Below are 15,327 nucleotides of genomic sequence, written 5' to 3'. Positions count from 1 at the left end.
AGTGTTTGAATAGTCATGTCCACAAAGTAAAAATTGGACCAGTGAAACAACCCTCCCTCCTGGCTTACCATTTTAAGTGAAGACTGAAATATATGATTTTTCTGTGAAAATCCTGTTCCCTTCAGGATATTATCATTAGTAGTCTTCTATGCAAAGTAAATAATATGAATAAACTAGGTTAACTCAAATGCATATTATACGAAGCTGTTTGTTGCACTAATTTGTCTTCCTCTCTCTTAACAGGGTCCTTTTTTGAGGGGCATCTTTTTCTCCCTCACCCCTTTTCCCACCTTTTTTTTAATTTTTGTTTGATTTATTTTGGTGCTGTGACTCAGAGAGCATTGTCATCTCAGAGTCTGAGCACAACTACGTCAATGATTTGGGGTTTGCCGGTGCCCACTGACGGACAGAAAGGCCCTGTAGATTTCACAGCACACAGAGAGGAAACATGAGCACAACCAAGCCCAGCGGGCTCAAAGCGCCCAGCAAGATGGGTAGGTCAACGGGGGCGCCAGCCACCAAGACCACCCCCTCTGCTGGTAAGAGGTCCTCGTCCCCCTTAGCACCAGCAGTTCTCATGTCCTTGCTGCTTCTCATTAAGGCTGGTAGCTACAGCACCTAACCTCTGACTTTGATGTCATCAATCAGCTTAAGGTTGCAATGAAATGGGCTTTACTGCTTCATCAGTCTGGATCTGCTGACTGCAGCTTGACTAGATTTGATGTAGACATGCTGATCGGTCACTGGCCATTTTGATTCCATAGGCTATAGTATTTACCCCAAAAATCTCTCCAAAATGGTGGATTAACTATATTTTTAAGTAGGAGAAATTTGGTGAATTGAGTTCACTAGAGGCTTTAGACACAGCAGGCTTGCTGTGTAAAATGTGATCCCTGTGCTGGTATTTTGTTTCAAAGCATTGACAGTCGGGTCATGTGAAAATGCCACTGTGAAGTTTGGCCTCATGTAAATGTCATCCAATCAACTATTACTTTGTGCATTGCTCGGCTGTTATCATATGAGCCAGTTTATTTATATGTAGAAAATCAGGCAACCTTAATTATTGGGCCTGATCAAATGTTGACGGTAGAGTGCCTTCAGAAAGTATTCATACCCCTTGACTTATTCCACATTTTGTTGTGTTACAGCCTGAATTTTTCTCACCCATGTTTTTTGTACATAATTTACGTAAGTATTCACACGAGTCAATACATGTTAGAATCACCTTGGGAGCAATTACAGCTGTGAGTCTTAATGGTAAGTCTCTAAGAGCGTTGCACACCTGGCTTGTACAAGATTTAGCATATATATATATATATTTTTTTAAAGTTTTCAAGCTTTGTCAAGTTGGTTGTTGACCATTGCTAAACAGCCATTTTCATGTCTGGCCATAGATTTTCAAGCCTTCCAAAAAATATATAGTTTTTCATTTTTACAGCGGTTTGAAGCTGGTGGACCAAAACCGAAAGTAACTTTTGTTTTGGTCCACCAGCTTCAAAAAACGGTAAAAAATATATTCTTTGTAATTTAAAAGATATTTCACAACGAATTTGATGGTACAATGATTCCTTACACTATTAGTGCATGTTTTCTCACATAAACAGTGTAGAATCTTTAACAATCAGGAAATTACGATTTCCACTAGATCAGAACAGCTCCACAAAGTCAGAACAGCTTTCCCAGTTTGACAACAGATGCCACTCCGGCGGGAGAAATCAATAGGTGAATTTCACAGCCAATCACAACACTGACAGGTAAGTAATACTGTGAAACACCATCATTCCACTGTTTGCGCCAGATATATTATGGACATTTTCTGAAATAACAATGCAATTATTCTAAGAAATCCTGTGTGTAGCATCTTTGAGTCAAAACTGTAACTAGGCCACTCAGGAACATTCAATGTCGTTTTGGTAAGCAACTCCAGTGTATATTTGGCCTTGTGTTTTTGGTTATTGTCCTGCTTAAAGGTGAATTTGTCTCCTAGTGTCTGTTGGAAAACAGACTGAACCAGGTTTTCCAAAAGGATTTTTACCTATGCTTAGCTCTATTCCGTTTATTTTATCCAATAACACTCCTTAGTCCTTGCAGATGAACAGCATAACCCATAACATGATGCAGCCACCACCCTGCTTGAAAATATGAAGAGTGGTACTCTGTGATGTTGGTGCATTTGCGCCAAACATAACGCTTTGTATTCAGTACATGAAGTTCATTTCTTTGCCTAATATTTTGCAGTTTTACTTTAATGCCTTATTGTAAACAAGATGCATGCTTTGGAATATTTTTCATCTGTACAGGCTTCCTTTTCACTCTGTCATTTAGGTTAGTGTTGTGGAGTAACTACAATGTTGTTGAACCATCCTCCATTTTCTCCTATCACAGCCATTAAACTCTAACTGTTTTAGTCACCATTGGCCTCATGGTTAAATCCCTGAGCGGTTTCCTTCCTCTCCAGCAACTGAGTTAGGAAGGACACCTGTATCTTTGTAGTGACTGGGTGTATTAATACACCATTCAAAGTGTAATTAATAACTTCATCATGCTCAAAGGAATATTCAATATCTGCTTTATTTATTTTTCACTATCTTCCAATAGGTGCCCTTTGCGAGTTATTGGAAAACCTCCCCTGGTCTTTGTGGTTGAATCTGTGCTTGAAATTCACTGATCGACTGAGGGACCTTACAGATAATTGTATGTGTGGGGTACAGAGATGAGTTAGTCAAAAAAAGGTTAAACACTGTTATTGCACACAGTGAGTCCATGCAACTTATGTGACTTGTAAGCAATGTTTTACTCCTGAACTTATTTAGGCTAACCATAACAAAGGGGTTGAATACTTATTGACTTGACATTTCATTGTAAAAATGTCTAACATGATTCCACTTTGACATTATGGGGTATTGTGTGAAGGCCAGTGACACAATCTCAAATTAATACATCTTAAATTCAGGCTGTAATAACAAAGTGGAAAACGTCAAAGGGTGTGAACTTTCTGTAGGCACTGTACGTAACATATTTCACTCTGGGATAAGAGTTTGGAACTGTTGAATAGCAGGGTAAAGGTGTCATGTTCTGTGAGCTAACCCCTTCATGTTAGCCCTGTTAGCTCAGCTCACCATGGACCAACTTTAGTGACGTTGGCACACTGGTAGTAATTGGATGATTTCCACCTGTTTCCATGCAGCCGGATCCAAAGTAGCTGCAGCCGACAAGTCCACTCCAGGAGGCAGTGCAGCTGGGACACAAGATGGCGGGGAGAACTTCCAGGTTGGGGAGCGAGTGTGGGTGAATGGGAACAAACCTGGCGTGGTGCAGTTCCTGGGGGAGGCTCAGTTTGCACCAGGACAGTGGGCTGGCATAGTGTTGGATGAGCCCATTGGGAAGAACGATGGCTCGGTGGCAGGGGTGCGCTATTTCCAGTGCGAGGCCCTGAAAGGGATATTCACCCGCCCCTCCAAGCTGTCCTACACAGAGGGCGAGGCCAACGGGACTCAGACAGCACCTTCGTCCCGGGCTGGGTCGCCCACCCCCTCCACCGCCAGCCTGGCCTCTTACACCCCCTCTGTCAAAAAAGCCTCAACTGCAACGCCTGCCACTCCAGCCTCCAACCTGGCACGCACAAACAGCGAGTCCATCTCCAACCTCTCAGACACCAGCTCGGTCAAGAAAGGGGAGAGGGAGCTGAAAAATGGAGACCGCGTTTTGGTAAGGCTTAGTTCATTTACACTTTGAATGCAGCTGTTATTTTGGATCAGGTAGCTTTTATCCTGAAGCACCTGCCTGCTCGTCCATTTATGCAAGTTTGTCTCAAATGTTCCTCCTGGCCTCCTAACCCTGTTCCAGGTTAGAGAGGGCTCATCCCCATCCCCACACCCTCCTCTTGCCCCTTGTGTGGCCACAAATGCTGTAAATACAGGCTGGTCTCAGTTACACGACTGACCACTCCTCCCTCTCACCATGGTAATCTCTCAGGAATGTGTCTGCGGAACACAACCTCCTCCCACCTCCTTCCCAACGTCTCACTGACCAATGAGAACATCCGTTCTAACACTCCTCAGTGAGCTCAGTTTCTGTGTATAGTCCCTCTGTTCACAGCCAAGCTCTGTCCTCGTATGAGCACCTTCCGTCCTGAGTGTGTTGTCCAAGGCCCCTCTCTCTCTCTTCGTCAGCCTCGGGCTGTGTAACACATTGTGTTAAGAGGAAGTGTCACCCACGCTCAGAGGAAGGGAGGGTGCTTTTCTCACCACAGTATTCCTCACTTCTCCCTTTAGAGCAGTGGTCAAAAACCGGTCGATCGCGATACTGGTCGATCTCCAAGGCATTACTGGTTGATCACCAAACGTTGCTGTAAAAAAACGAAGGATAAAGCATTCCATTGCTATTTTCTTAATTTGTTTGGCTCTGTTGTTGCTAGGTGCACTTGATTCAGCAGCCCTAGTGCCAGGATGGCAAAGTTTTCCCGTTTTTAACCGTTTCATTTGTGTAAAGGTGGAGAACTCCACCTACCCGGCAGGGCCAGAGAGCAAATCAAGTGCACCTTTTGGCCTACCACTGGCCAATCAGGTAGCTCAGATCACTGTGTTTGCACAATTCCCTCAAGCCATGGACTGTAAAAAGAAGCCTTGAATGCACAGCAAAGTTGACACTGACATTTTTAAACTTCTAAACCCATGACAAGAGAGAGACTCAACGAGTACAGCAAAGAGGTGCTGTTTTTATGAGTAAGTTCATGTTTAAATTCTTATTCAACACTGTCAACACGTTCAAAGATTTTATAATCCATCAAATGTGCGTTCTTCCTACTTCCACTCACGCTACAACCAGCATTGCAGCTGCAATGAATGAGTATAGCAAAGTCTTCCGATGAGCTTGGGTTATTATTAGTGTCTTGTGGCTTTTTTAATATCGATGAATATTTAACAGTCTCTGGTCATAGGAGTAACCATATGAATTTGTGCATGAGGCAGAAATAATGCAGTGCGACTTGTTTCACCATCAGCTGGAAGACTGTCCCCTTTTCTCAGCAAATGGAGAGAAAACGGTGGGACGGTGAGTTGGTTGAGAGGCAGCCTCACCACTGCTCCTTCCCTCCCCTCAGACTGACCATCCGTCCCCCAAAAATAATAACGCAAATTATTATGCTCACTTAGCTGTGCCTCACAAGTAATACAACAAATGATCTATTACCAAATCATTTCTAAATGGTCTGAGAAGGACAACATTGGCAGGGTAATTCAAGCATATCCAATATGCAGCGATAATGTATTGGGCCTTTAGCCTACTGCACAAACCTAATTGTTACAGAACTGTTTTTAATAGGTTAATGTTGCATAGGCTTACGTTTAGCCATGTTTAAAACATCTGAGCGGTAGATCTCGGCTTGCATTTTGACTTAGAAAGTGATCACTGCTTTAGAGCATTGTAAAAGGAATCGCTGACGATACATTTATCAGCCCTGTGATGTTGACAGGTTGCATGTATTGATTATTATGATGATTATTATTATGAACTGTTGCCTTGGTAGTTTTATCTCATGCCAAGCTAGTTACCCTATAGGTGCTTTGAGATTCTTTCAGTAATGAAAGCGCTCTATAATAGAAAATCGAATAATTAAAAAATATATTTTTTAGGCTTTTCTGAACTCTTTCTTTGCACATTCTCTGCAGGTTGGTGGCACAAAAGCTGGTGTGGTTCGCTTTCTTGGTGAAACAGACTTTGCCAAGGGAGAGTGGTGTGGTGTGGAACTGGATGAGCCCCTGGGAAAGAACGATGGGGCAGTGGCAGGAACCAGGTAATCAGACCAGAGAGGATTATCACACAGGCTTGAGAAACATGCTACTCTGGCAACCAGTTTGTTTAAAAGAGAGTTAAGTACCGGCAAGTCTTATGGGTGTTATTTGTGGGGGGGGGGGGTCAGTGACATCGCAGTGACATCTGTTTTTTTCTTATCCACTTCATTTGTATTTCCTCAGATACTTTCAATGCCAACCCAAGTATGGCCTGTTTGCCCCAGTCCACAAGGTCACGCGTATTGGCTTCCCCTCCACCACGCCGGCCAAGGCAAAGACCATGGTGCGGAAGTTGGTGGCCACGCCCTCGGGCCTGAAGCGCAGCCCCAGCGCCTCCTCCATCAGCTCCATGAGCTCTGTGGCCTCCTCCGTCAGTGCCAAGCCCAGCCGCACAGGCCTGGTGAGGGTGATGCAGGCCTGGTGAATGTGGATGCACATAAGTGCATCCACATTCACAACTGCAGAGCAACAAGATGTCTATTCTTTAATTGGTCTTGTCTTTTGTTGTCCTGAGTAGAACTCCCACCCCCCCCATTAACCAGTCTAAACACACCCCCCCCCCCCACCACCACCACAGCTGACAGAAACGTCATCACGGTACTCGAGAAAGATCTCTGGCACCACAGCAGTTCAGGAGGTGCTGAAGGAGAAGCAGCAGCACATTGAGCAGCTGATGGCGGAGCGTGACATGGAGAGGGCAGAGGTGGCCAAGGCAACCACCCATGTGGGCGAGGTGGAGCAGGAACTGACCCTGCTGAGAGAGGACCAGGAGCAGGTCAATACACACTGAGTTCCTCCTCATGGTTTACACACACACAAGCATTCGCCCTCAGGATTATTTACACATACATTTCCCCACAGATAAGTCCCAGGACGTTACAGTTTTGGAACTTGTACTCTCATCTGCAGAAGTGTGTTATGTCATACATGACCATGACAAACCTTGGGTAATGGTTTGGTAAAATACCTTGCTGTACCTCACACTCATGTCACAAAAACCTCTGCACTGCCATCTGCTGGCAATGAGAAAGCACTTGTTTTTACAGCCAACTCCCAGATGCATAGCAGCCTTCCATAACATTGTTTTGTCATGAGTGTCTCAACTTATATTCATGATCTGTTTTAATGAGTGCATATTCATGTGTTGTGAAGATGGAGGCCAAGATGGACCAATTACGCACCCTGGTGGAGGCTGCTGACAAGGAGAAGGTTGAGCTGCTCAATCAGCTGGAGGAGGAGAAGCGGTGAGGGGTGTGGGGTGAAGGGAGTCCAGGGGGTATGGGGTCTAACTATATGGGTATAACTATGTTCTGATGGTATGTTATCAGTACAGTATCACAGGAGGAAAATGGGGGAGGGGGGGGACATTATGTAGGTCAGATTGAAACCGTGTTTCAAACCCTTGATCCATGATTCCTTTTTCAGACCTCTTATGTTCAATGTTCCTGAACTATAATCTGAAGTGTGCTCTGTGTGATAGGAAAGTGGAGGACCTCCAGTTCCGCGTGGAGGAAGCTTGCATTACCAAAGGAGACCTGGAGGTAAACACACACACACTTCTACACAAACTCAAAAATATGAATACAGTTTTCCTTTCTAATGCTATGGAGCATCTTTGATCTCAAGTTAAAATCACCCCTAACTGACTGGAATTAATCCATTTGATGCTGAGGTGTATCAGAAATCCACCAACACTGCATCTCATCATGACTGCCGTTGAAACTCCTTGTCTTGTGAAACAGACATTTTGAGTTAAAAGCATCCTGTTCTGATGAGTGCAGACTAGAGTCCACCTCTGGAATTAAGTCACTCTGCAACATCCCTGGTCCCGATCCCTGAGATTAAAGTGGTAGGGTGTTCATTAGATTCTAACATATTCAATTAATAAATCTTATTGAAGGTCCCTATTTGGCTACTCTGTATACATTTCATCAACAGTTTGGCCACCGGCTTGTGATTTTAAGTTGGCAAGTGAGTGATTGGTGTCCTTGTCAGTGACATGTCCTTAATCTAGTATGCCAAGGACTGAGCATGAATATTCTCTTCAGTCTGTCTACACCAGAGATCTGTCCTGCCCAGTGCCCACAGTCCTATTAGGTTTGTTGCATGGCATGATCGATGCCATCTCACTCAAGACTGAAATCTCATTCTCTATCGTGTGACAGTAAGCTCCTCCATGGAACAGAGCTGTCAGAATCAGACCTGACTGAACCTGGCTCTGATGTTCTTTTAGTGTCCATGAAGTCATGCTTTTGTAGAGGATCAGCCTGAGCACGGCACTGCAGACTCGCTGATCTACAAATAACTAAACTATTATCCATGTATTGTCATTCTTCCAAATATGCGCAGTGCCTTGATTAGACCGATCTTCACAAACCTGGAGGTCTTCCTCATTTCATGACTATGTAGCATGTGGATATTAACACAGCTTGAATGTTCCCAACTTGTTTTTGGAACACTGTTTGCTTGAAATAAACACACGAGCCTAGGATCCTTTTAGGAATTAGTTGGTTTTTATTTCTTTCCTGCTTCCCTCTTGCTAAGAAATGTTGTTGGCACATCAGACTGTAAGGTTTGCACACTGTTCTTCACCATCGCTCTAGTGCTATTTGATGGGAATGTGGAAATGTGGGCTATTTCTTGGAGAACAACTTACTTTTTCTGCCTCTCCCTTGGTTAACCATATCTTTGTTTATGGAGCAGAGACTTGGAAGCAGGTGGACCCGGGGCTGTTTAATATGTACACGTCTGATCAAAGGATTTGTGTCATTATTTATCCCACAGTGCAACTCCAATCAGGGGACCATCCCAATTACCCTGATGGCGTCCCACATCAAATGTTATCTTTAAAAATGAGTGCTACAGGGTTAGAAGTAATACCCCTTTTTTATCTTCCTTTGATTGCATACTAACTGTCTGTGTACTACTTACTGCAGAAATATATATTATTCACATGCATGCAGCTTTTAAAAAACAACAACAAACCAAATCAACACAGCAAATGTTTTCTGTTGATTTCAAGCAATTGACGGTGTACTAATGTTGTCTTGTAACTGCTTCAGTCAGTGACGTTACTGCTTCTTTTTCTTCTCCTCTTGTTCATGTTGGCCCAGTGCTAAGCATGGAACCACTGGAGATGCTCCCCTCCACCATCTCACAGCCTAGTCACGGTCTTGACCAACCACTGGAGATGCATCTCACAGCCTAGTCACGGTCTTGACCAACCACTGGAGATGCATCTCACAGCATAGTCACGGTCTTGACCAACCACTGGAGATGCATCTCACAGCATAGTCACGGTCTTGACCAACCACTGGAAATGCATCTCACAGCCTAGTCACGGTCTTGACCAACCACTGGAGATGCATCTCACAGCCTAGTCACGGTCTTGACCAACCACTGGAGATGCATCTCACAGCCTAGTCACGGTCTTGACCAACCACTGGAGATGCATCTCACAGCCTAGTCACGGTCTTGACCAACCACTGGAGATGCATCTCACAGCCTAGTCACGGTCTTGACCAACCACTGGAGATGCATCTCACAGCCTAGACACGGTCTTGAGCTCCAACCTTCCCATTGCCATCTGTTGAAATCGGAAGTAAATGTTCTGCACTTGGTAGCAATTCAATTAATTGCATTTTAATGTAAAAATTAATGAATCGGTCTGAGGGGTGAACTAGGATTTATTTTTTTATACGTTCTGCCCCATTCTACAGTTTAAATTATTATTATTTTTTTTACTGATTTGTCTGTTCGAAGTAGTTTCTTTATGAATGTACATAGTTTCTGATATTGTTTTATCTGCTGATCAGTGATCTTATACTCACTAAACAAATGGGCGTGATCACAGAAGAGAGAGAGCACAGTGTTGCTGTTACAACCTGCCACGGCATTGCCGTTTCATGTAAATAGTTAAGTTTCATTTCCCTTTCCTGTTCACATGAATGTGCATACAGTGCCTTGCGAAAGTATTCGGCCCCCTTGAACTTTGCGACCTTTTGCCACATTTCAGGCTTTAAACATGAAGATATAAAACTGTATTTTTTTTGTGAAGAATCAACAACAAGTGGGACACAATCATGAAGTGGAACGACATTTATTGGATATTTCAAACTTTTTTAACAAATCAAAAACTGAAAAATTGGGCGTGCAAAATTATTCAGCCCCTTTACTTTCAGTGCAGCAAACTCTCTCCAGAAGTTCAGTGAGGATCTCTGAATGATCCAATGTTGACCTAAATGACTAATGATGATAAATACAATCCACCTGTGTGTAATCAAGTCTCCGTATAAATGCACCTGCACTGTGATAGTCTCAGAGGTCCGTTAAAAGCGCAGAGAGCATCATGAAGAACAAGGAACACACCAGGCAGGTCCGAGATACTGTTGTGAAGAAGTTTAAAGCCGGATTTGGATACAAAAAGATTTCCCAAGCTTTAAACATCCCAAGGAGCACTGTGCAAGCGATAATATTGAAATGGAAGGAGTATCAGACCACTGCAAATCTAGAAAGACCTGGCCGTCCCTCTAAACTTTCAGCTCATACAAGGAGAAGACTGATCAGAGATGCAGCCAAGAGGCCCATGATCACTCTGGATGAACTGCAGAGATCTACAGCTGAGGTGGGAGACTCTGTACATAGGACAACAATCAGTCGTATATTGCACAAATCTGGCCTTTATGGAAGAGTGGCAAGAAGAAAGCAATTTCTTAAAGATATCCATAAAAAGTGTTGTTTAAAGTTTGCCACAAGCCACCTGGGAGACACACCAAACATGTGGAAGAAGGTGCTCTGGTCAGATGAAACCAAAATTGAACTTTTTGGCAACAATGCAAAACGTTATGTTTGGCGTAAAAGCAACACAGCTGAACACACCATCCCCACTGTCAAACATGGTGGTGGCAGCATCATGGTTTGGGCCTGCTTTTCTTCAGCAGGGACAGGGAAGATGGTTAAAATTGATGGGAAGATGGATGGAGCCAAATACAGGACCATTCTGGAAGAAAACCTGATGGAGTCTGCAAAAGACCTGAGACTGGGACGGAGATTTGTCTTCCAACAAGACAATGATCCAAAACATAAAGCAAAATCTACAATGGAATGGTTCAAAAATAAACATATCCAGGTGTTAGAATGGCCAAGTCAAAGTCCAGACTTGAATCCAATCGAGAATCTGTGGAAAGAACTGAAAACTGCTGTTCACAAATGCTCTCCATCCAACCTCACTGAGCTCGAGCTGTTTTGCAAGGAGGAATGGGAAAAAAATTCAGTCTCTCGATGTGCAAAACTGATAGAGACATACCCCAAGCGACTTACAGCTGTAATCGCAGCAAAAGGTGGCGCTGCAAAGTATTAACTTAAGGGGGCTGAATAATTTTGCACGCCCAATTTTTCAGTTTTTGATTTGTTAAAAAAGTTTGAAATATCCAATAAATGTCGTTCCACTTCATGATTGTGTCCCACTTGTTGTTGATTCTTCACAAAAAAATACAGTTTTATATCTTTATGTTTGAAGCCTGAAATGTGGCAAAAGGTTGCAAAGTTCAAGCGGGCCGAATACTTTCGCAAGGCACTGTATAAAGGACCTCAAAATCATAGAGTAAAGCAGGAGATGGTGGGGGGGGGCAAAAACATGCCAACAGTGCTTTCTCTTTTTATGTGCAGTCACGTCCATTTCGATTTACGCTCATTTGCTGGCTCACTCACTCAGTTGTTCACACATACTTCTATGCATTCCTTCCTAGTCTTTCCCTTTGGTTGTTCACCAGGTCATTCTGCATGGATTCCTCAAATCACAACCAACAACTACACATCCATAAACATTGCACATCTCCCCTGCTGCTTCTATCATATCCTCTTATCACCACCTCCAGCTACATCCCCAATGCTCACCTGTGCTTGGCATGGGATCTGCATGGGGTACCCTTCCTTCCTCTCCCTCCCTCTTCCTCTGTCTGCGTTGGGCTGGCATGTGATGGTGGCACTGGTTTTGTTCTCTTCCTCTCCCCTTCTTCACTAACAGACGCAGACCAAACTGGAGCATGCCCACATTAAGGAGCTTGAACAGAGCCTGCTCTTTGAAAAGACCAAAGCTGAGAAACTCCAGAGAGAGTTAGAAGACACTAGGGTAATGGATCTTGCTCTGCACAGTGGTGCGTTTGGAAAGAGGGGTGGAGTGTGGATGGTACCAGGGGTAATGTTGCAACTCTTGGGAGGGTGTACAATGGGTTACAGAGGATCTCCAAATACCTGTTGCACTTGCTTCCATATGCTGTTTTTCTGACCACTTCTGCCATAGAGGCTTGTGGATGGAAAGTCGGTATTTAACTGCATTTGAATATCTCTAAGCAAACATTGATTGGTGTAGTTGACTAATCTTTTTACTTGAAATTAAGAATATTATCTCTTGGCCTCAGCTGTAAGTCAGAGATCCATTTGCAGCATCTCTCACATGCTTTCATTTCTCTTCCCATTTTGTCAAACATGAAACATTCCTGTGTCTTACCAGAACAGGAATCTTAAGCACATGGCTGCTGTCACTCAAAACATTTTGAAATATTCAGGCTTTAAATCCCCCCCCCCCCCCAAAAAAAAGAACTTATAGTTGTACTTATAGTTTTCCTAAACATCAATCCTGTTCTTTTTAGATTTGCCCTTTTCTGGGTAAAACCTAGACGTAGACTTCGGCCATGTCTGGGCCACACTACATATAGGATCATTAGGGTTCTCCATCGTGGGGTTATTCACTTGCCTCTTTCTCCATGTTTTCCTCTGCCCACTGTCTCCACAGCTTTTGTGGTGCAACATGGTAGCCAGACAGCACCCCTATACCCAACCGTTGCTCCCAGTTGTCCTTTGTCCCCCCCAATTCTACCAGCCCCAATTGTCCTGCCCATCTGGGAACCCCCGCCTCTTGCAAGTCTATTTCCTGCTCCCACCCCTTAACAATTCTTATATGCGTCTGTCAGGGGTTTCACAGCCAGTGATGGAGTATTAAACTGCCATCCTCAAGGGCCATAGTCTCTGCTGGTTTAGTTTTTCCCCTGGTTCTTAATTAATCATTTGACGTCATTAGTTGGGGGAGAGAGTCTTAACTATCAAGTTTCTCTGGCCTAAATTGACCCCTGATATAAACGTAAAGATGAAAACCAGTAGAAGCTGCAGCATTTGGGGACAGTAGTTCAATACACAATAATTGTGTGATGACTGATATGGTTCCAGCTTATATCCACTAGAGGGCGGTGTAGGACTTCAACTGTAGGCATTTTATGCTAATGTGGGTCTGCGCTGTTACTTTCATTGCGCTACTGCAACTATGAAGGACATCTGTAATGACTTTCTTAGAAAAATATTGACCCATGTAAACCTGTCTGATGACAAGGGGCTTCAACAGCTACCCTCTTGTCCTGCCAGTACACACACAATCACAATGTTTCCATAGGTTGAAGAACATGCTTTTGTTTGAGCCAGAGTTGTGCCGTCCCATAGGTGGCCACGGTGTCAGAGAAGTCCCGCATCATGGAACTGGAGAGGGACTTGGTGCTGAGGACCAGGGAGGTGGCTGACCTGCGGCTGCGTCTGGAGGTCCAGCAAAGCTCAGAGGGCTCAGACTCCACCACCTCCCCTCTCCTGGAAGAGGTGAGCTCTCTGAGGGCTCAGCTGGCCTCTCAAGAAGACCAGCAACAGGTTGAGCTGGTAGGGCTGAAGGAGATGCTGGCAGCGGAGGAGAAGGCCCACAGTGAGGCAGTGTCTCAGTTCCAAGTCTCATCCACCAAGGTCTCCACAGACAACGAGCAGTTGAAGCTGCGCCTCAGTAAGAACGAGAAGGAGAATGCAGACGTCATAGAGCTGTGGCGCTGCAAGCTGGAATCTGCCATCGCCTCACACCAGCAGGCCATGGAGGAGCTGAAGGTGTCCTTCAGTAAAGGGGCCGGTTCCCAGACGACAGAGCTGGTGGAGACCAAGAGTGCCCTGGAGAGGCTGAAGGTGGAGCACCAGCAGGCCATGGAGGAGCTGAAGGTGTCCTTCAGTAAAGAGGCCGGTTCCCAGACGACAGAGCTGGTGGAGACCAAGAGTGCCCTGGAGAGGCTGAAGGTGGAGCACAAGCAGGCACTGGAGGAGGTGGGAGCCAGGTGTGAGGCAGAGGCTGCAGCCCGGGCACGGGACACAGGGGAGCTCAACAAACAGCTGCTGGTCATGTCGGAGGAGAAAGAGTGGCTGGAGGAGAGCCTGCGGTCCAGTGTGGAGAGTGCTGAGGAGCAGCACCTGGTGGAGATGGAGGACGTGCTGGGCAAACTGCACACTGCTGAGCTGAAGGTAAACAAGCTGGAGGAGCATGAAGCTAAGCTTGTCCAGCAGACCCAGGACCGTGCCAAGGAGGTCCAGGAACAGGTGGCAGCTATGGAGGTCCTGCAGTCCCAGGCAGGCCAAGGTAACCAAGCTCTCCAGAACCTGAGGACCCAGCTGGAGGAGGCCCAGAGCCAAGCTCGCTCACAGGGCAACAGGGTAGGTCCATACCCACGCCATACTACCATTGTCCATGACCATATTCAGTTTCTATTTTGTGAGTTTTCCAGAAAAATAAGCGTGAAACACACCTGTGGTATTTGATGTTGTATTGATTTATCCCTACCTTCAAAGCAATTTGCTTTTGTTTAATTTTATTCATTATTAGCTTTTCCTTCATTTTGTCACTCCTCATTTTTTCCCCCTTCAAAATGTTCTCCATGTCCATGGTGTCATGCCCTGGCCTGTGGCTGTAGGTCAGTGAGTTGAACTCTGAGCTGGAGGGTAAGCAGCAGGAGCTCCTCTCCTTGCAGCAGAGCCTGACCTCTGTGCTGCAAGCCAAGGTCTCCTTGGAGCAAGAGCTGGGCAACCTGGTGAGTACTAGGGCTTATGACTGGTGTTGTGGCGCCAGGGGTTGGGAATGGGTGGACTTGCATGACTGTAGGGCTCAAGGTAAGCTCAGGTAAGGAAGAGCATAGCATTGAAATTCTAGCTTTTTGTTTTCATGGGAATGGTAAAACGTATCTACCCTCTATTACACACTTACGATACCATCAAAGATATAATCCTTAAATACAAATGTTGGTTAAATAACTTGTGTAGAACATTATTAGTTGTCAATCATTTTGAGGTTTGTCATGGAAAACTCTTGACTTAAGCATGCACAAATGTATTCATCAAAGTTTTATTTCCTCAGAAACAAAAACTGTCAGAAAGCACAGACAATCAGGCTAAGTCAACACAAACTATGCAAGGTAAATAGATGTACTTTTTTCATGTATCAAGGTTACAGGATGTTTGACCTGTAACAACGTTAGTCTTTGTTTTCTTATTACTTGGGTTACGTGGGTTTTTATCTGCAAGACATATTTTACCAGAAAGAAAATGCTGACTTCAAGCTAATCTAATGATTAGCAATTATGTGGTTTTGTGCAAATAATTCATTATATTGGTCCACATGGCCAAGCAGTAGACAGTATATATTAGTGCATGTAATTGTCTTGCTTAGTGCTAAGAACTTGAATGA

General features: G+C 44.5%; 1 protein-coding gene across 2 annotated transcripts in view; it reads left to right on the top strand.

Moving 5' to 3' along the window:
* Window positions 1–15,327, top strand: part of LOC139390095 (CAP-GLY domain containing linker protein 1a) — a 60,006-nt gene that overhangs the window by 18,139 nt on the left and 26,540 nt on the right. The window contains exons 2-12 of one of the 2 annotated variants that reach the window (XM_071137239.1): window positions 244–539; window positions 3,188–3,708; window positions 5,670–5,794; window positions 5,976–6,192; window positions 6,370–6,567; window positions 6,945–7,036; window positions 7,273–7,333; window positions 11,818–11,922; window positions 13,284–14,300; window positions 14,558–14,674; window positions 14,998–15,055. In XM_071137239.1, the coding sequence (XP_070993340.1) occupies window positions 449–539; window positions 3,188–3,708; window positions 5,670–5,794; window positions 5,976–6,192; window positions 6,370–6,567; window positions 6,945–7,036; window positions 7,273–7,333; window positions 11,818–11,922; window positions 13,284–14,300; window positions 14,558–14,674; window positions 14,998–15,055 (2,602 nt within the window). In that variant the 5' untranslated portion in view covers window positions 244–448. The remainder of the gene's footprint in view (window positions 1–243; window positions 540–3,187; window positions 3,709–5,669; window positions 5,795–5,975; window positions 6,193–6,369; window positions 6,568–6,944; window positions 7,037–7,272; window positions 7,334–11,817; window positions 11,923–13,283; window positions 14,301–14,557; window positions 14,675–14,997; window positions 15,056–15,327) is intronic. The other variant, XM_071137241.1, reaches the window with a different exon arrangement.

This window comes from Oncorhynchus clarkii, chromosome 30 (genome assembly GCF_045791955.1).
Source record: "Oncorhynchus clarkii lewisi isolate Uvic-CL-2024 chromosome 30, UVic_Ocla_1.0, whole genome shotgun sequence".
Taxonomy (NCBI): Eukaryota; Metazoa; Chordata; class Actinopteri; order Salmoniformes; family Salmonidae; genus Oncorhynchus; species Oncorhynchus clarkii.
This window is presented reverse-complemented; position numbering and strand designations above follow the sequence as displayed.